This window comes from Macaca nemestrina, chromosome 3, assembly GCF_043159975.1.
Source record: "Macaca nemestrina isolate mMacNem1 chromosome 3, mMacNem.hap1, whole genome shotgun sequence".
NCBI lineage: Eukaryota > Metazoa > Chordata > Mammalia > Primates > Cercopithecidae > Macaca > Macaca nemestrina.
This window is the reverse complement of record NC_092127.1, coordinates 161,283,029-161,305,710: the sequence shown is the minus strand read 5'-3', so window position 1 is coordinate 161,305,710 and position 22,682 is coordinate 161,283,029. Positions and strand designations below refer to the sequence as shown.

Sequence of the window (22,682 nt, the reverse complement as noted above, 5' to 3'; positions counted from 1 at the left end):
GGAGCTCAAGTGAATGAATAAAAACATTAAACAGCAGTTCATTCCTTCAAGAAATATTTACTGAGCCCCTACAATGTGCAAAGGAACGTGCTACAGTGCTACATACTCGGTCAATGACCCACAAAACTGATGCATATTCAAATTTTCTTTTGTAAAGAGGAAAATGCTTTGAAATATAATGAAAATCACAGCTAACATATTCTAAATAATCCATAAAAATAAATGGCCTACATGAATTATACTTTTTGAAGCTCTTTAGGATTCCATCACTTTTAGTGGTTTCTGGTTCTACTAGAAATTTGTCACAGACAATATATTAATATCTATATTTTTAGTTTTGGCTAGAATCTGCAAATGTAAAAATAAAGCTTGTTATTTTTATGCAATCATTTCTTTCTCAAAATTTGAGGCAATGGATATAGTTTAACAGGCAAAATAAGTAACACACTTGATAGTATCTTTGAAATTCCTAATTGTTAGTCCTTTAAAGGCCTAGAACAATCGCCTCTGACTTGCACACTACTCTGTGATGTGATTATTTATAACAAACTAATTAATATAGTTGAACTCAAAAGATGTTGACTTATGCCTCTTCTGTATACTAAAACTATGGAGTCATTTTAGTTTATTAAAACATATTAAGTACTTTAAATTATCTGTTTCATTGTCATAATGATACAGTTAGTAGAATACCATAATACAAGATATATAAAAAATGCTAAAATATTTGGATCAATAGGTGCTAAGAGATTCATTAAATTTAGTATCATTTGAAGCTGCAGTCCCTGGAGGAAATCATATGGAACAAATGTAATTAGGAATTGATTTTTAAATGAGGGATTATATTTGATCAGGCTAAAAGAAGATAAATAGCAATACAACTTAAAGACAATGTAATATGTTTTTATTTCATTTCTTCCAAATGAGAAGGAAATTATCACATATTTGTTTTCAAAAAATTAACATACACCATGCCCAGTAAGAAAATTAAGTATTAAGAAATTACTCAAATTTCATGAAATAAATATTTTTGCATGTTTTGTGATTATTCAGGTCACTTTTACAAGGTGTTTTTATATAGTGGCTAATGAATTAGACAATATGGAAAAGCAGGAAGATAACTTTAAATGGCCTACAAGAGAAAAATCACCACGAACAACATAAAGGTGGATCACCCAAGCTTTCCTATAGAAGTACGAACACAAAATGTTTACAAATAGCTTACCTGAAACTCCTATAGGGAGTGATTATTTCAAAAGACTGTTTCACAGTTCGGTCCACTTGTTTTACATTTGCTACATTCATAGGAATTATGGTAATACCAAGTCCACTCTTAAAATCCTAGTTTGGAGAAAAACATAAAAAACTATAAAGAAACAAAAAAAAAAATTGAAAGTATAATTATATTTTCTAAATTCCAATAAATTCTACCAAATTTTACTACAAAATCTGTCTCACTTTAGGTAACCACTCTCAATACATACTAGCACTAGGCCATCTTAAGCTTTATAGCCAGCCTATTGATAGCATATGGGGTTTCTTCGATGTGAAAGATACATTGACTAGGCCACAGACACTGAACTAGACATGCTCTGCTTTTGAAAGTAGGCACGATATTCACCTTTATCCATTCATTAAAGGAAGCTGAATACTCATTACCTCTTATTATATGTCAAGCAGTTTCCTAGGTGGAAATAATACTAGGAGGTTAGCATCATTACTAGTTATGTAAAAAGATGGGAAAACTGAGGCACAATGGAAGAAGGTTACATGGAAAGTGCAGCTACTTGTATGTGGTAGAAAAGATCTGGAGCCGAATCTGTTTGATTGCTCTTTCCTTGTTTTACTATCTTAGATTACCTCTGCTGTTTGTCATTATTTTTCTCCTCATTTACTCTCAAACAAAAGCATTACTTGTCTTACGAGGTATACAATTTTACCTCATTTCCAATATTTTATTGCTTTTATTTCCCTTCAATCAAATTCCTAAAAAACTCCTCTAATGCTACTTTGGTATAAAAACTGCCATTTGTTCAAAATCTATAGTTACTACTTTCAACTTGTCTCATGAAAATTCAAAATTGTTCAAAAGGCTACAACAGACTCTGCATTCTAAAAGCATTAAAGTTTGCAATATATCATCTATCCATATGGATTTCAGAATGTGACTTATCAATTAAATAATCTCCACACTTTACAAAACAATATGTACATCAAAAAAAGAATGACCTATTTGAATCAATTCAGACTAAATGTGTTCTGAATTCCTAAATTATGACTAAAGAAAAGTAGCAATATTAAAGGCAAAATACAAAAAAAAAAAAAAAATACTGGCCCATTTTCAGTAAGGACACTTGTTAGAGACTGTAAAAGAAGAAAGAAGCCACTCATCTGCCTCTTCTCTTTGTCTCTCCTGCTATATATGTCAAAAGTAAAAGAAGTATATTCTCCACTCCCCTATACTTAGAAGTGACCATGTGTTGTAGTTTCCTTCAATAAAATTTAAACAACTCCTGGTAGAATGGAGGGGGAGGGGCCGAACAGCCTTGGAAGAAGAAAGCCTTTCAGCTCTTGCCTTTCCATCTTCAGGGGAAGTAACTGCTAGAAGCACAGAAGCCATTTTAGAACTTCACAGTCCTAGAAAAGGGAAGACTGAGGACAAATTCTTAGGCTCTAAGGACATCAAAGTGAGGACAAAAATAGGGAAAACCCTGTTTTCTGGTAGTACCAACTCTTACTGCCTACACCACAGGATTTGTTCAAACAAATCTCCATCCAGTGAAGCTCTTCTTCAGGTTTTTGTCATTTAGTACTAATGTGTTCCCGACTTATAAAGTAAGTGGAAAAAAATCATTCTATAACAAATGCCCCCCAACTTGTAAAAGCAGCCAGAGTTTCCAGACGCAAATTGTGGGAAAGCTTCTCTTACATTTTTAATACATAAGGTTTTTAGTTAGAATAAGGAAATGACTCATTTAGAAAACAAATCATCAACTGATTTTTTTTTTTTTTTTTCTGATGAAAGAACAAATGGCTCACTTTACTAGGGGAAACTAGCCAGAAACTGAAAATCAGTGATACAAAAGAAAATACGCAGAAAAATGCTGAGTGCTGTAAAATAATCAGAATGGGAGTGCCACACTTCCACTTTGTATACTAAACCCACTTAATGAAAAATAGCACTTAACATGATCTCTACGGAAGGAAGAAAATCAAGCTTTTCGAATCAGCTGCATTTTAATAAGTTTCAGCCTATTGGCACAGGGTTATACTTGATTATTAATTTTTTCAATTCCCTAATTATCCACAGCTATGCTCCTGCTGGATCACATACCCATTGGATAAACTCACAATGCATGTGATTGGGAACTCAAGCTCTCTTTCACAAGTGAGGAAATTAAGTAAGGTAGGAGTAGCAAGATAAGATATTTTTAAAACAGCTTTTTGATGGCTCACCTTGATACCGGAATAAACTTTAGAATAAATAAATAAACTCTAGAATAAATACTTGGACTGCATGTCCTTCAAACAATTCTCCATAATGAGGTATTTGACAAAAACTGTGTATCAGATCACTCCAGGTTATATTCTCTGATGGGGGCCTCGCCTGCTAGTCCTGTATGTTACTAAGGGCACACATAATACTCTGACCATCATACTAGCAGATAGTAAGAATGACATCCTTTTATGGAAACTGATGAGCCTCATCAAGGCTCCTGCATGAATAGATGGCTGCTCATCTCCGCAGCAAATCATAAAATGTCTACATGTAAAGCTGTACTTTCTGTTAAAATAAGGGAGTGCTAGCTGGTCAACACCCCAAATTTCTCCCAAACAAGGCAAAGATGATTTTTTTTTTTTTGAGACAGAGTCTTGCTCTGTTGCCCAGGCTAGAGTGCAATGGCACGATCTCAGCTCACTGCAACCTCAGCCTCCCAGGTTCAAGCGATTCCCCTGCCTCAGCCTCCCAAGTAGCTGGGACTACAGGAATGCGCCACCACGCCCAGCTAACTTTTTTTGTATTTCAGTAGAGACGGGGTTTCACCATGTTGGCCAGGATGGTCTCGATTTCCTGACCTCCTGATCTGCCAGCCTTGGCCTCCCAAAGTGCTGGGCTTGCATGCGTGAGCCACCGCACCACCTACTTATCATCTGCTTGCTGTGGCCATATGGTTTTGAGTAATTAGAGTATGTACAGAACTGACCAGCATAAACTGACTATAAAATATACATTAGAGTAACAAAGTAAATGTTGGTGCTCTTGAGAGCTATCATATATGAAACAACTGCATTTTCTGTTAAAAGTTGTGGACATTAAGCCATTATTTTCACAGTATTTAGACAGTATTTAGAACATCCCTAGATACTCATAAAAATTACCTATGGTGATCTCTCCCTCCCACCAAGAGACCCTGATTCCATGAATCTGGGGGCAGAACCTAAGAATGTTTAATTTCCAAAAACAAAAGTACAACCTCATGGCTTTTATATGTGGCCAATGCCAAGAAACACTGATTTAGATAGCAGAACCATTATGCAACTAGTTTAGACAGTGTAAGTATGCAATATGTAACTGTCAAGACATAAATACTCCTCTCTTTGACCAGGCACTGTGGCTCACACCTTAATCCCAACACTTTGGGAGGCCCAGGTGAGAGGATTGCTTGAAGCCGGAAGTTCAAGACCAGCCTGAGCAACATAGTGATACCCTGTCTCTACAAACGAAAACCAAAAAGACTCAATTTTATCTGCATCTGTAGAATGCATGCAATCAGAATATACAAAAACCATTTGAAATAATTAAGACTATCAATTTCAAACAAGCCGGCCAGAACAGGATGACACTTTGGATTGCTGAGATCCTATTTGTGCTGGGTGCCAACCCCTCTGTTAATGTCCAGAGGTGTTAAAAGCATCCGTCTTCATTAAACATATAGCATGGACTCTGTAACTGGTTTAATATCTATTTGTGCATGCTCTGAAGTTTACAAACAGCTATGAACTCTTGTTTGATTTCCTAGTTCTGTGAAGTAAGCAGAGCAGATACAGTCATTTGTTCATGGGAAAATAGTCCTGGCAAAGCAAAGCAGTGCTTAGTAAGTACCTAGTTGTGCCAGAAACTGTGCTTAGTCCTTGGGCTGCACAAAAGCATAAGTCTGGGTATCTGCCTTAGGGAAGTTTTTGGTCTAAAAATGAGATAACAGAAAAATGCAAAAATGCAGTAAGTGTTATTAAAAAAAAAAAAAAAAAAAAAAAGCCTGGTGGTAGGCATACTGAATCCAACCCACAAGAGACAGTTATCTTCCTAACAGGCCTTCCAAAGGTTGTGACATTTAACCGGCCAAAGGAAAAAACCCAGACCAGGTTTCTTATTCGGGTATTCCTCTCTCACTTGTTCACTTATTTGCAAAATAGGGATAACAGTAGTACCTACAGCATCACTTCCGTGAGGGTTAAATTAATGCAATAAAAATGCTTAAAAGAATGCCTGGAACGCAGTAAGTGCTACACAGGACTAGCTAACTTTTGTTATTATTATTTTTATTTTATACCTTTTGAATTTGAAGCCAACTGAACATAGTATCTATTTAAAACTTAATTACAAAAAAAAGTCCTGTCCAAAAATAACTAGCAGGCATAAATTTTTAAAAATAGAATGCAATGTGAATGGTAAATGTTCAACTAAATTAAAAATAAATTGCCCATTAACAACAATCTGATTGTGAGCTTTATTCTTATTCTGAAAAACAGGCATGAGCCAGGGATAAGCCAAACTATCAACTTTTAAAATGCTATAAACTGGATTGAAAAAAACAGTAGCACAAAAATTCAGTGGGTAGAGTTTTAATATTATAGAAAGTAGAAGGCTGAAAATAGATTCTGAAGTAAGCAATATTTTAAAGTGAATTTGCTGTGATAGAAGGTAGGATGTCAAGAATCATGAATCCCACTAAAGTAACAATGGCTAGGCTTGGCTTCGCAGATCTGGCCACTGTAAGGGTAGTACAATGGCCAGGTGGGCCCTGCAGGTCAGACCTAGGGAGAATCGAAGCTGAGCCAATTACTGGCTGCTTGATCATTGGCAAGTTATTTAGTTTATGTAGACCTCAGTTTCCTTATTTATGAAAATAGTCAGGTCTACCTTACATTATATTATTATAGGAGTAAATAAAGCAACATAAATTAAGGGTCTGATACACCCACTTAATTCTTTCTTTTGAGGGTTCTAAAAGAATTTATCTTCAATATAAATATTTCCATTTTTTAATAATTACAGAAAGTATTCATACCAATGATTCCATATTAAACATTCAGATAGAATTAATGGTAAATACCAAGATACTGAAATAGGTTATTCATATGAATTTGTAACAACACAACCTGGTAAAAACTACATTTTTAAAACTACACAGTGAAAGAGCAAAATATAAAACTGACTCCTAAACAGAAAAATAAGGAAAGGTTTGTTAACCCCAAATCTGCTGAAATTTCAAACCTATTTTTGGAATTACTGGATGCCAGGTTTCCATGCCAGGAATTTAAGAACTCGGTGCTTAAACATTTGTTGAAAACAGATGTGGCATTGTATGACACTGGCACCAGCTTTCCTGGGAAACACCAGATGCAGAGTTTGGCCAGATACAGAACCCAGAGAATCTGAGGCCACCACCTCCATCCTGCTGCTCCTTTCTGTGCCACACAACCCGTCGCCCTATGAGGTCTATTTAAATTCTATTAGAGTTTCACTCCCATGCCAGAACACCAGGGAACATTATGTTGGGGGGAATGAGGGAGGATGAGTCTCTTGTTATACCCTGATTTGAAAATGTTTAATCAAGTGAGTTTATGTAGTTAAAACCTCAATGCCACAATTATCAGCAGGATACCAAACCCACCAAGTAAGACATCTGGTTTTAATGAATTCATTAATATTAACATGACATTAAAAAAAAGTATCAAGAGAAGAAGGGAGACTGGCTGACAGGACAACAGAACAAATGGAAACCAACGCCAGTTGTCTTAAATCTTCCTCATGTCCACTTGCAGAAATTCCTTTCAACTACCAATACCACTTATTTAAGAATTCACATATGTAAATATATGTCCATATTTGATTACCTTATTTAAACTTTAAAAAATTCTGACTTACACACTACACCCCTATCATTTCAGGATAAATAATTTACAAAATAATTTTTATTCCAGAATACAGAAGCTCTATCAGCTTTGAACTGATTAAAAAACACTTTAGTTACAGAAACAAAATTTCTACAAAACAAAAAGTAACTGACAAATGAAAAGCAAAATAGTTCAGAAAAAAATTGTAGAAAATATGAAGATTCATGTCTCTCTTATATAAATAGCATAAAGTAATTAGCAAGAAAGACATAAGATCCCTATAAATAAATGGACAAAGAAGATGAAGAGACAATTTGAGAAAAAATCATTTTAAAAGAGAATTAGAGGGGGAAAAAAACTCTCCTGTCAAAAAAAACAGTTATAATTGATCATTAATTCAACAAGTTCACCCTACCTATGTTTACTGAGTGCTAGCTTATTGCCTGAGGACACAGCAGTGAATAAAGTAAATATTCACACTGTCGATTTGGGAATATAAAAATGATAAATCTCACACTTTTCAGGTTATAATGTAACTAGATGCCTATCACATAGCTGTAGCATTTTCAATGTAAACTACTCTTGAGGAAGGGGTCATAGAAATTCTTGCCAATAATAATAATCATCATCATCATCAGAAAGGAAGTCAAGGCTACATATTGAAGGTTACCAGAAACCTCACTGATTTATTTAACACTATGTATTACCCCAACAGGAAGGCCCAGAAAGCAGAGATCTTGTGGGTTACCACTGTACCCCTCATGTCTAGAGCAGTGCCCAGAAATGAGAAAATGCCCCTACATGTGTCACGTGGATGAATGAATCCAGAAACATGGTCACTATAGTGTAACCTATACAAACCCACTTACACAGGTCATTTTATACAACGCTGAAATAATAATATGAAAAAAACTGTCATATTATAACACATTGCAGGCATCCAAAACATAAGCAGAGGTAAGGAATGGGAGAAAATGTGCAAAAATTAAAGCAGAATGCAGTTGTGAAATGGTGCTAAATATTAAAGGGATTACATTTAATTTATGTGATATTAGCACCCCACTGTTTTGCAGCATGGTAATTAGGTAAAGAATCTGAGTGTCAGTTTCTACTATGCCATTTTCCACCCTAACAAATGATTTTACAAATCTTTTCATAGTTATTTCCACTTCGTCTTAAAGTCTAAAGATAGGCTTTAAGTTGTTTTAAAGAAAACAACTGAGAGCAGTATTTTATAATGTGTGTTTTTTGGCTCATCCATTATAGAACCACCTGTGGTGCTTTTTGTGAATTCAGATTCTACAACCCATTTCCAGAAATTGTGAATTAACAAATCTGAAACGAGCTCAGAAATGTTGAATTTTAACTTGCAACTTAAGTAATGGCCTTAGAGATAGTAATCCATCTCCCTTCTTCACATGATGCCATTTAAACCTAAAGAGACTAACTTAATTACCTGAGCCAATTAATAGTAGAACAAGAATAAAAACCCATAACTGCAACCTCCCAGTCCAATCTTCTTTGCAATAAATGAGATTCCTCTTTAATAACTCTTCAACATTTGCTGTAATAGCTACCCTTCTACCTCTAGCCACTGTCTGTTTACTCTCTCTGGAGTAACTGCCAAAGTAAATTAGTAAAATTATGTATAAATCAGAGGCAAGAAAAATAAAAATAGTTCCTATGTTAGGGTGGTGTAGGTCAATTTCATTTTTTTTTATTCTATTCGTGCTATTATGTGGGCGATAAATCCCATTTTAAAATAAAAATAATTAAGTTTTGTTGCATGTCACTAAATAAAATCCAACACAAATTAAGACATAGAGGTTCAAATCTAACATCACTTACATTTTTATGATAAATATATTCATTTCATCATCTTTAAAAAAATACACAAGATTACTCTGTGTGTGTGTCTGTATAAAACTTTTCGAAGTTGAATCAAACCATCTTAGGATTGTTTAGTGCTTTTCCTAAAACACAGGTTGTTGCCCTCACTGGCAGAAAGCCCTCTGACCCATTACTCAGCATGTCACCAGGTTTTTCACATGTGCTCCATCATGGGAGAAAACCAATGGGCAACTTTCCTCTGGGGAAAAAGACATATACCAGGATGCAAAAACAGATGAAAACGGAATGGTATGCCAGGGTCTGAACGTGGACGGCCTTCCTTATTGGCTCATTCTTGAGTCAACTAGTTCTTTAAGACTGACTAAAGATTAAGTCCCTTAAGACCTGAATCCATGCGATATAATGCAATTAAACACACACACACATACACAAATAGTATACATTTAAAGATGTGTGTGTGCGCACGCATATATATATATATATGTTAATGCATAGAAAAGACCTTGTATATAAGCATAAAAATATGTTTACTTATCAAAAGATGGAAAGGGGTTCAGCCTTAATGCTTTAATTTTTAAGAATATACTCATTACTCATGAACATAGAAATGCCGCTAATGCATTGACTTCATTAGATGCCCTTTTTTTGCACCTCTCTGTAACTCCTGTACAACCTATTATTGCACTGAACTCACCATCCATCATATGTTCTGGTCTTGACTTTTCCTCTTGGAAGACAAGACTTGTATCCTTCTTCTCAGTAAACCCATCATTTTTAGTGTGCCTGACATGGCATACAATGTTTATTGAAAGCATACCCTGAAACTCCTGGACAACTAAATTATTCAGTGAAAGAATCCTTAGGCAATTTCTAAAAGTTCCCAAGTCAGAAAATTTCTCTTCAACCTAGACTTTAAAAAGACAGTTTGTAGAGCAGTTAAGAAGGTAGACTTAGAGTTATACAGCTCCGGTTTTAAACTCAACTCTGCATTATAAATTGTAATTCCTAGACCTATTACTTAATCTTCATTTTCCTCATCTACAAAACATAGACAAAAAAATGTCTTCCTCCTATATTTGTGGTGAAGATTAAAAGGAAATGTCTACAAATTACCATTGTACCTGGTACTCAGCAAATAGTATTCATTATGCTTTTCACATTCAATTCCTAATACTGAAGCAATAATTTCATGTACATTTTCACTAATCAGAAAGTGTTAATAAAACTTTTAAAATATCTATCGTATTCCTAGAGAATAACAGAAACTCAGACAGTTTAATGTGAGCAATGAAATTAATCATATGAACTCTATGCAAGTCTATCAAATCTTGCTATCAGGTCTATGCAAGTGTAAACTGAATACCTCAATTAATTTGGAAGAGTAACTTCCATACTGATACATGCAAATTATGCATTTTTAACCTCCATTCCAATAAGAAAAGTTGCAATCATCTTATTTTGTAGACTGAAATGTTCATATTCAATTTGTACACATTATTAAGCTATTCTTGAGAAACATACTAACTACTCACATTATTAATAGGCCAAGAGTGCTCAATGATGCCTTCAACTGTTAATTGGCTAAGATATCCTCTCCTCCAAAATATTCAATGTGTAAGTTCACACTAAAGTTCAGAGGATGCCTATAGTTAATTGTTCTGAAACTACTATTTGTTTTGATATTCCTATTTTTCTTATAAAAATAGTCGGCATTTATATTTCAACTTACTATAACCCATAATAAGGTATCATAAAATGAGTTCATCATAGATCAGCTAACTAAAGTGCACAGTTCAACTCCACAATTATTAAGCATCTAATATATTCTAGGCTGAAAGATTTTAAAAGGAGGTATTCCAACAAAAGGGTAAAGAATTATATATTATACATATTAAAAACAAGGAATGTTAGAAAAAAGTCTACGGAATGAAATGAAGCTAACAGGATTTGTTAAAATTTTAGTTTACCATCAGACTCATCAAAACATTTAAATACTCTATTGAGTCCTCTGATATTAATCAAATTTAGTAAACCAGTCATTTGAATTGATTTTATTTATGTATATGCGATATGTGTGTATAGGTAGATGTATGTATGTATGTGCACTTGAATTTGTACTTACATAGATGTGTGTGTATATGTATATGGGTGTGTGTATATATCTATCTATCTATCTCACATACATCTGCTCAAAATAAAACAGACCAACATTCTGAAAACTCAAGCAAATATGTTACCTGTGTTTACCCTACAATTATCTATCATAAAAATAAAAGGGTGCAGAATGGGTCCTATTTCATCACCAGCTGTAATGGCTCATTGGTCCTTAATTGTTCTCTCATGTAGTTGTATAATGTTATTTCAACCAAATAATATTTTTCAAAACTTATTTTCAATAATTTTACTTCCTCAATACCATAAAAGGTGATGTCCAGTTTCAAGTTTGATGTAGGTACTTTCTTGCTGGTGGAGACACCAAGAAACTTCAACAAAATCACTATTTCTTCGGTATATTTAGTGGAGTACACAATGCCAAAACAAGACTCTATAAGTAAAATCACTAATAATTCTTCCAAACAAAACATAGTTGTTACTACAATAAAATAGCAGCAATTTGTAATGACTATAACAGAGCTCACCTGTTCGTTTTTGCAAAGCCACACACTGTTTCCACTTAACACAGTAAAAATTTTTGCCTTATAGCCTCTCAATTCAAGATATCCACATTTCTCAGGTGTAACAATGCCTTGAGACTGTGAGGTAAGGGATTGTGATTTCAGTGCATTTAATAGTATGCTGATCCAGTCATTTCTCTCCTCTGAAAATAAAGACAGGAGAAAACACATAAATCCATATATAAGTCACATAGATACAGAAACGTCAAGAAGAAATCCACACTCTTTGCAACACATAAGTGACAGATTCTTTCCACAATTACAATCTAAATGTTACTGTAAACACAGCAAATGACTCAATTCTTTGAGGGAAAAGGAGTAACACTATCCAGTTTTCGTGAAATGAGTTCCACTGGCTTTACCTGAGAGTTTATTAGAAGTGCAAAATCTCAGGCCCTACTCCAGACCTGATGAATCACAGGCTGTATTTTCAAAAGAACTACAGATGCTCCTTATCCCTTTTAATATCTGAGAAGCCCTCTTTTAGATCATTCATTAGATTAGATTTTCTTTTAATAGAAGAATGTGATATTGCTACCCAACAATTAACGGCTTTTATGTTTCAAGTCAGTTACTCAAAGACCCCGAAAATCCTACTTTCAAACAATCATTTGGAACCCACTCTAGAGTATACCTGCTTCAGTGTCACTTTCCCATTCCACTCTCAACACAGTAATTAACAATAGCATTTCACCTGGCAAATTAAAATTTGGTTCTCCTACTCCTTCCACAAAACTAAATGACCTTCAATTATGAACAGTGCACTGTGTTACAGGCATAGGAATTCGATCTAGTCTCCAAGGAGCAATTAAAGCTATAAGTCAAACAAGATTTGAACACAAAATGGAACACAGTAGTATAAATGTCATATAAATGGTATCAAATAATATATGAGTCAATTGAGATAAGTGATTTGCTGAAGGTCATATAGCAAGTTAGCTTTAAAATAAGCAGAATCACATGTTTTAACTCTCGAACAACTTTTCTTGGAACCGTGGGGGTAAAAAAGAGGTACATGTGGTAGATCTTGAGAATGAAGAGCAATTCAAAAGACAAAACTGGAATTTGGAAGAGGGAAGATAATAGGATTCTGAGCAGAGGTTACTATAAGAACAAAGGCAGAAAAACCAACATCCATTCAGGGATAATTTATCAATGAATATATTTATAATTCTGAACTCACACAGAAATAATGGGAATATAACCACAGAATTCATACTGCCTGTTTAGGAATGTTGTCTTTATTACAAAGGAAAACCATTTCAGCATTCTTAGCAATAAAAAGACATTATGATAATACAGACAATGACAGGTAGACCACACTGGAAGCCTGAAGCTCAGGAACCAGGCAACGGAGACTTAAAATACTGTGAAAATGGAAACAAAATGACTTACAAGGAATTAAGGCATTTAGGAGAGTGAAAAAAATTAGTTGTACAAACATGATGGGTGTTGATAAGAAAAACAAATTACTTAGAATAAAAGGTAACGTGGCATCAGAAATTGGCCAGGCAAACAAGGAGAATCCAATTAGTTAACAGAACAACCTCAGGTTTTCAGTGCCGTGCCTTGAGCCTCCAGGCAGACTGATAGCACTATGTGAACAACAGTAACCTGTACATGAGAAGACCCATGGAAATGAATAAACATGAAGTGTAAAAGGGAAAGAAACTGGCAAACCTTGAGGTACAACTATATCTATAAGGCTGGAAATTGGGCTACCAGAACATAGAGAGAAGTAGTTGTCAAAGCAAAAGGAAATAAAGCAAAATATACTGAATCACAGGTAGTAAAAGTTTTCACAGGATGAAGGAAGAAGAGAAAGCAGGGCCCAGTTTGGGAAACGGGACAGTTTCTCAGATCCTTCTCAAACAGGTCTGCCCAGTGACTTAATTGTGGATTGAAATAAGTTACCATATTAAACTTACTCATATTTAAACATGACTCCACAGTTATTTCATAATGAGTCTTACTTTTTCAATTATAATTGTTCTTGTTCACCTTCAAAACTAATAAAAACACTTGATTGTGTCTTTAATGACCAAAGTCAAAATGTTTATTTAAAAACTTATTCAATAGTGCGTTATTGCAAGTGTCACACAATCTTCCAGGAATTGGTGCTTGACAGCTGGGTGTGGTGTCCCACACCTGTAATCCCAGCACTCTGGGAAGCCAAGAGGGGAGGATCATTTGAGGTCAGGAGTTCAAGACCAGTCTAGCCAACATGGTGAAACCCAGTCTATACTAACAACACACACAGAAAATTAGCTGGGCATGGTGGCAGGTGCCTGTAAGCCAAGCAACTCGGGATGCTGAGGCATGAGAATCGCTTGAGCCCGGGAGACTAAGATCGCAGTAAGCCCAGATCGTGCCACTGCACTCCAGCCTGGGCAACAAGAGTGAAACTTTGTCTCAAAAAAAAAAAAAAAAAAAAAAAAAAAAAGGAATTCCTGCTTGTTGCAATATATCAGGATGAAATATTTATCAAATGTCCCTAGTATTGTTATACATCCTAAACTAAAAGACATTAAAATATTCAAGTAGCTAAGTCAATGTCAATATGCAGCAGCTATTCTACATTTTTCTATCTGCATAAACAGATCCAGATTGCACTACAATAATTTATTACATTTTCAGTTACAGCAACAGACCTTCCACTTAACTTGGTTATTACTTGTGATCATTAGTTTCACACAAGATATTCCTGCCGAGTAAATGGTACATAATGGTTGTTTGTTTCTTTATTTGTGCTAATCCATATAAACCACTGTGTTTGAAACGTAGGTCATAATTTAATGAGTTGGGCCTAAGTGTCTATGGCTTTTAGATTACTGCTAGCATATATTTCAGTTTCTCAGGAATTAATTTAAAACTGGCAATTGCACCTGTTGGAATTAAGCTTACTTTGGCTGCATCTCAACACATAGCCTAGAAGAATTATCTAGCTCCTGAGGGCCTCAGTTACTAAAAGGAAGTAAACAATCATGACGAAGAACAGGAATTAATAGTAACATTCAGTTTATTCTGAATTACCCATGCCAATGGAAAGAAGCAATGGAACAGATAATCCAAACACAATAAAATAGATTACAAGTGTCATCTGTATTCGGCCATACAATGTGTGCATCCTGAGATATGGGGGAATATGCTTTCATAAGTCACAACATTCCAAACCAAATAATGATTTCCTGCTGGACAAGAGTCTAGGGCAAAGTCAGATACTGTGCTAGCTTTTGCTTGTTCTTCAAACCAAGATACTTTTTATTCTTTCCAATAACAAATATCTATTGAGTGTCTATCTTGATCTTAGCACTGTGCTAAGCACCATTTCTCCAGGAAACAAGCTCTGACCTAGATATGGCTTGGCTCTAAGAATAGCATTCCAGGCTGGACAAAAAGAAAGGGAGTGGAGAACACAAAGAGTAAGTGTTGAAATTGCCATTTTTTTGTGATTATGCTAGAATGTAAATAAAATAAAATAGCAAATTCCTAAAACCTCAAATCAGTTCTTGATGGTTTCAGGAACGGCAGCTTAGAGTATAAGAACAATAATAATAAAAAAAGAGGTTTAAGAAAAATCGAGACAATATTCTCTGGACTACTGGGTTTAGCAGTAGGCATACTCCTTAGTAACAAGGGATTGGTTACACTAGAGATTACAACATAAGGGCCATGCAAAACATCAACAACATTATCTAATAAAGTTTAGCTGGACCTTTATTTTTGACATGATAGTATGATCTAACTAAAGTTTCCTCAATGAAATTCCTGATCAATATCAGAGAAGGAAGTAGTGCGTGCACATAAGGATTGTTCTTCAAATTGATAGCCACTCACTCGTACAAATACTCACTAAGCCTACTATGTTCCAAAACCTATTCTGAATACCAGGAATGGAACAGTGAACAAGACTGACCATGACCTTACTCTCCTGGAAGTTTACACACTAGTGAAAGGAGGAAGGCCATATAAACTTAAATATACATTACAAAGTGGCAAGTGCAATTAGTAACATACACAAGATGAGGGGCCCAGGGAGTGCTATTTTGTACAGGATACATAAAAAGCCTCAGAATAAGGGGATGGTTAACCAAAAATCTAAAGGAAGAGGAAGTAAAGAAGCAGGTCCCAGCTGAGGAGCAGGCAGAGGAAGAGCATTCCAGGATAAGGTGAACATGTAACAAGGCCCTGAGACAACAGCAGATTTGGTGTATTCAAGGAACAAAAGGCCTCTGTAGGTGAACCAACCATAGTACAGGAGAAAGGGAACAGAAAAAGATAGGACAGAAAGACCAAGGCCAGATCATGCAGGGGTTTTTGGACATCACAAGTACTTCTTACTCTCAGTAAGATGCAGAAACCGGCTAGGCGCGGTTGCTCACTCCTGTAATCCCAGAACTTTGGAAGGCCAAGGCAGGCAGATCACAAGGTCAGGTGATGGAGACCATCCTGGCTAACATGGTGAAAACCTTATCTCTACTAAAAATACAAAAAATTAGCTGGGCGTGGTGGCACACACCTGTAGTCTCAGCTACTTGGGAGGCTGAGGTAGAAGAATCACTTAAACCTGGGAGGTGGACGTTGCAGTGAGCCGCAATCGCACCACTGCACCCCAGCCTGTATGACAGAGCGAGACTCCATTTCAAAAGGAGGAAAAAAAAAAAAAAAGATGCAGAATCCATGGAGCATGTAAAGTGAACTGACATGATTTGACTTCCTTACTGAATAACTGCTCTGACAAGTACAGGAAAAATATGACAACAGTTGATCATGAGAGATGATTAAAACAATCCTGATAGCAGTGGAGTTGTTGAGAATTGGTCAGCATCTAAACACACTTTCTAAGTCAAACTGACAAGATTTGCTGATGGACTAGATGTGAAGTGAGAAGAAAAAGATTCAAGAATAACTCCACACTTCATGGCCTAAGCACCTGAGGCTTCTATTTGCTGAGATGAGGAAGATTACAAGGGAGAAAGTCTGGTTGAGCAGGTGGAAATGGGAATTTTGATACATTAAGTGTGAGGTGCTACTAGGCAGCCATGTTGACATGTCAAGTAGGCTGCTGGATATGACCGTGGAGTACAGGAAGAGGTCAGAGATGGAGATACATATTTGACATCAGTCACCCTAAAACCAAGAGATTGCCTTCAAAACCAGACTTGGGGCCCCACAATTGAATATTTTAAACAGAATTTGGAGTCCTAGCAAGTTCCTGAAATACATTATGTCAGAAACTTCCAGAATATCATGAAGTCTTCAAAGGAAACACTTAGCAAATCATCATTAATGAGATTAAGGAGGGTGAGTAAGTAAAGGGATAGTAAATGTTTCATGCCTTGCTTATAAAAATGTTGACGATTTCAAAAGAGGTAAGAGTCTGCTTGCCAAAAACAACTAAGGAGGGCATTTATATGTTCTTCTTAAAAATTTTTAAATTAAAACAAAGACTTTTCCATATCAGTAACAGAGCTGCCACTGGATGGCTGTATGATGTTGTCTAAAAGCAGAATTGAGAGACAGCCACAGGGTCTAGAATCTGCTAAGGTGGACAGAAGCATAGGGCCTGCAGGTGAGCACCAGTTCTGAAAATGGCCTTGGAAAGGGAATGCCCACTCAAAATTCTTAAGCTCTCTTCTAATCATGAGAACTGTGCACTCAAAACATCACGAGTGTTTTGAAGTATCATATCTCCATGTGTGACTACAGGTGCAAAGGAATACAGACTGATTGGAGAGATCAATAGCTGTTATGACCCACAGACCAATTCCAGTGACTCTGCTTCAGAACAACAGCAGTCAGACCAAATTTTGTACTTGGGGAAGTGTTCTTTTTAAATGTTATTATTTCAATAAAATTCACTTGAAACTAAGAGAAGAACAATATTTCATTAGGAAACAGGGGGGAGGGGAATGGAAGCCTTAGAAAACTTGCGAGGAAAAGATTCCAAACTATAATCCTGTCTTAGTAACACCAGGGGGTGATGCAGCAGTTTAGAAATAATAACACTGGTCAGGGAAGACAAAGAATAGCTATTATAGATAGGTCAAAGCCTTTTCACCAAAAATAAAGAATTCATATCTGTTAAGATGACAAAACTTTTTCCTTTTTGTTCTAAACTTTGATTTTGCTTCTTCCCTCAGTCAAAACAGACTTTAATTTAGCTTAAAGTTCATTAAGTCAAAGTCCTTAAGCCACTATAGTTGATCTACCAATTCCCACAAAATAAAAATAATCAATCATTTGTATACACGGAAGGAAAAAAGATCACTTAATAGAACATATTTAGTATACTGTTGAAAGTTCCATACTAAACATACAGATACATAAACATATACATATACATATATATATGTACACACACCGCTACACGTATTTATCTTTAAAATTGTGAGTTGTTACTATGTAAAAATAACTTTCAATCAAAATAACTCATTCACTAATTCCATGTGTATACAGTCTGTTTTCACTGAAGCAATATGTCTATGGTTTCAAAAATTAAAGACCTACAACTGATTTTTAAAACAATAAATGTATACTGAAGTTCATGAAATTTTTATACTGTCCTAAGTTTATATAACAAAGATGAACTATACACCACAGAAGGATTTATCTGTCAATTGTGAACATGAAACTTTTAAACATGTGTGGGTTGGTACACTCTACTTAAATAAAACGTGTCTGTTTAACTTAGTAAATATGGCTAAACAGATTTTCATACAAGTTGGAAGCTTTATTTAGTATGTCTATCTTAAAATGCAGGCTATGTAGCAATGTGAAATTTATTTGGAGAGGCCAAGAGAAAGGTGATAAGCACCTCAAAGAAACAGGCAGCTAACTTTCACGGTGGTGGAAACCAAACCATAAGGAAAGACTGCCAGGATAGTCATTCAAGAGAAGCAATGCCACGTTCTTCAAGAAATACAGTAAGAGAAAAACTGTGATTTCAAATGGAAGTCCCATATCAAGTATCACGACTGTGGAAAATTTTCTGAATTTCAGACAGTAATTCACAAAAAGTGGCTCCTCATACATACAGGTAATTCTAGGTAAAATGCTTGAGGGCAGGGGTTTGCAAACCTTTTCTTTGAAAAATCAAATAGTAAACATTTTAGGCTTTACTGGCCGCAGTCTGTGCCACAACTACTCAGTGATAACCACTGAGTGAGAATGAATGAGAAATGAATGAATGACAGTGATTGTTATCTAACAAGACTTCATTTACAAAAACAGGCACTGAGCCAGATTAAGGCTACAGATCAGTTTGCTGACCCCTACTCTGGGACTCTAGCTTTAGTTCAACATTATTTTTAAAAACCAAGAAAGAAACTTTTTTTTAATGCTACATCTATACACTATGTACATAGATAGATATGTTCCACAACATAACACCTACTGTAGGCAATGCACTTTGATATTTATTATTTTCTGTTTGGGGTTTGTCTTTTTATTGAGGGAGAGTGTTTCTGGTGACATCATAAACCACTAAGTTGATCTCAGTAATCCACAGTTTGAACCACGCTGCTCCAGTGTGAAGGCCTGCTGGAATGTACCCATTTATTGAGTACCCCAAGAAACAATGGAAATGTTTTAGTGGTATATAATATTTACTGACTGCTTTTTATGTGCTATGCACTGACATACATGCCAGGAATCTAGCAGTTTAAAATAAAGAAAATGTTGCCCCATAATAGTTAACACTGTAGTCATTTCCAACTAGTGGTGAACACTCTAATCTGTAAAAATAGGATAATAATGGCCAGGCACAATGGCTCATGCCTGTAATCCCAGCACTTTGGGAGGCCGAGGCGGTCAGATCTCCTGAGGTCGGGAATTTGAGACCAACCTGACCAACATGGTGAAACCCCGTCTCTACTAAATACAAAAAAAAATATATTAACTGGGCGTGGTGATGCATGCCTGTAGTCCCAGGTACTTGGGAGGCTGAACCAATCGCTCGAACCCGCGAGGCAGAGGTTGCAGTGAGCCGAGATTGCACCATTGCACTCAAGCCTGGGCAACAAGAGTGAAACTCTGTCTCAAAAAAATAAAGGATAATAATTGTAATACTACCTACATTATAAGACTGTTGTGAAAATGAAGAATTAGCAAAATGTCTGGCACATATCAGATATTCAGTCAATTTCCTATACCATTATTATTTAAATAATTAAAGCACAAAGAAGTACTTCTAAAAATCAGGTTGAATTATATATCTATTCCTAAATAAAAGTTGTCTATAAGTTAAAATCATAATTCTTAATGAGATGGTATTACCTAAATTACTAAAACTAGTAAATTTATAGTAATGACATATTACGATAATCAAATAAAATACATAACAGAGAACTTTTAACTTCTCTGGCTCCTCCCCCACCCTTATTCAAACAAAATTCAGAAAAGATTTCTCTATACACATTTAAACTCAATCCAGAAAACATATGCCATCTTTGGGATCAGCTTTTACCATCAAGTGTCCCATAGATTATGTAGATGAAAAGAATTCAAGAAATATAAAAGATGCTCCTAAATTTACAATAGAATGATTACTGTGCCTGTGCAGTCAGCTAAAGCAGGGGTCCCCAAACCCCAGGCCATGGACTGGTACCATTACATGGTCTGTTAGGAACAGGGCCACACAGCAGGAGGTGAGCAGCAGGCAAGCCAGCGAAGCTTCATCTGCATCTACAGCCACTCCCCACCACTGGCATTACTGCCTGAGCTCCACCTCCTGTCAGATCACCGGGGGCATTAGATTCTCACAGGAGTACAAACCCTACCGTTAAATATGCGTGCAGGGAATCTAGGCTGCGTGCTCCTTATGAGAGTCTAATGCCTGAAATGCCTGATGATCTGTCACTGTCTCCCATCACCCCTAGACGGGGCCATCTAGTTGCAAGAAAACAAGCTCAGGGATCCCACTGATTCTACATTATGGTGAGTTGTATAATTATTTCGTTATATACAATGTAAAAATAATAGAATTAAAACACACAATAAATGTAATGTGCTTCAATCGTCCAGGAACCATCTCGCCACAACCAGTTCACGGAAAAGCTGTCTTCCACGAAACCAGTCCCTGGTGCAAAAAGGTTGGGAGTCACTGAGCTAAAGCCTGCCATAAATGTCCATAAAACCAACTAATAGTTAGAAAAATTGTTTTTGCGTATCAAATAACCATTTTGCATTATTTGCAACATCTCAAAGGCTAGCTTCATGAAAGCAGAGAATTTTGTCCACTTTTTTTTCACAACTGTATACCCAGAACGTATGAGTCCTCAGCACACAATAGCTTCTCACTAAATATTTGTTGATGAAAGAGAAAACAAATAACTTGTCAACTTATTTATGTTTTAACATTATGCATTTGAAAAATTAATTTTAAAATGTAAGTTATCAAAAAGTAATATATTTAAAGGTTTCTTGACATTCCTAGCCTAACTGATTTATTAATATGATTACTCATAAATTAATGTAAGTATTTCATGGGGATAAAAAATAATCTTACCTTCTTTTTCTACTCTAAAAACAAAAGTTCTTTGTGTTGTAACAACTTCAAATTTGTTGTCTCCTTGAACTCGTACTGTTGATATAGCAGAAAGGGGAATTATTCCTTTCGAATACATCTCCTGTATTGGTTAGAAAAAAAAAAGAAAACATATGAAAATGAAATTCTCTTGATCTTATCAAAAAGGAATGGCATGCTATTTACAACTGCTTCTCTTTTATAATTTCAATCCAAATTTTTTAAATGACATACAGGTAATACGTCCACTCATACTCTCAAGTAATACCCAAGAAAAGAAACTATTAAATGTCCCCTTCTTTGAAGTGAGATATCTTTTCAACTTTCTCTTCATCTGGAATTAAAAGAGAAAGAATCAAATACAAGCAATCCTACTAGACTAGCAATACCGAGTTCCAAAAACCAGCAGCATGTTCTTTAAAACCATCTGCTCAATATGATTTTATGGTGTTTGCAGGCATCTGCTGGCCACAACAGGTACTGTAACTGAACCATTTTAAAACAAGTCTGTTACATATTCGGAACCAAAATATACCTTAAACACATACTGGGTTTTCTAAATTAACCATGTTACTCAAAGCTCTGACGACGAGCATCTCAACCTCACACTGAATCATTTTAATGTTTACTCTCCAACGAATAAAGAATAAAAAAGACAGATTTATCTGTTTCCAAACAGCATATAAGTATTACAAATTTTGTTTTTAAAAAAAGGCCATTCTTAGTACTTTGATAACTTTTTATCCATCTTCATTTTCCTGGACCCTCTAAAATCATGTCGTGATAACTACTGCACAATTTCAACTCTTGATATTTTCTGGGTCTCGTGTTGGAAAGAAAATTTAGAGTGTTTATACTTTCAAGGAGCCTCAAAATGAAAAGCCAGCTAATGCAATGAGAGAAGAGTTTAAAACTGAGTAAAAACTAAGGGATATAAAAGTATAAAGATGGAAAATCTCAATTCTGCTTAAAGGCTGTGAGGGATATCTTTACAAACATGGTGGTATTTAAACCTGACTTTTAAAAAAACCTTAATTTTAAGCAGATAGACAAGTGTGTGGGAGGCATTCTGGTCAAAAAGACCGAATAATGGAGGCGTAAAGCAGAGAAATAAGAGGACAACAACGTAGAGTCAAAAGACAGGAGACTGATAACGTATACCAAGCCACATTGCAGAAGGTCTGGAATATCAGAAGAGTTTGGATACATCCTTAAGGGATTTCTTTTTCTCTTCCCTTCCACAGCATTATCCTTGGAACCCACACTTTTGAGCAGGTCCCAGATATAACTGTTTCGGAAAAAAAGCAAACCATTCCATGCAGGAAGCAAGTATTAAGTTTAATATTTCTCCTAGCCATAAGCTCCTGCCTTAGCAATTGGTAAGGGACAGTCATCATTAGCATCATGGAATTCTACCGGAAGGATATCCTCTTCTGCTATTTAAGGAGATACACAATATCATCATGGCATTATCTCTGAGTATTTTTTTAAGTTTCTTCTCCTTCACTAGC

At 35.6% G+C, this 22,682-nt stretch overlaps 1 protein-coding gene across 3 annotated transcripts in view; it reads right to left on the bottom strand.

Annotated features, from left to right (window-relative positions):
* Positions 1 to 22,682, bottom strand: part of LOC105487761 (ArfGAP with RhoGAP domain, ankyrin repeat and PH domain 2) — a 181,612-nt gene that overhangs the window by 100,171 nt on the left and 58,759 nt on the right. For all 3 annotated transcript variants that reach the window (XR_011621380.1, XM_071093756.1, XM_071093757.1), the window contains 3 exons: positions 21,154 to 21,274; positions 11,610 to 11,788; positions 1,226 to 1,341 (listed from right to left, as the gene is read on the bottom strand). Coding sequence is in view for 2 of the 3 variants with exons in the window: in XM_071093756.1 (XP_070949857.1) it covers positions 1,226 to 1,341; positions 11,610 to 11,788; positions 21,154 to 21,274 (416 nt within the window). In the remaining variant the exon portion in view is untranslated. The remainder of the gene's footprint in view (positions 1 to 1,225; positions 1,342 to 11,609; positions 11,789 to 21,153; positions 21,275 to 22,682) is intronic.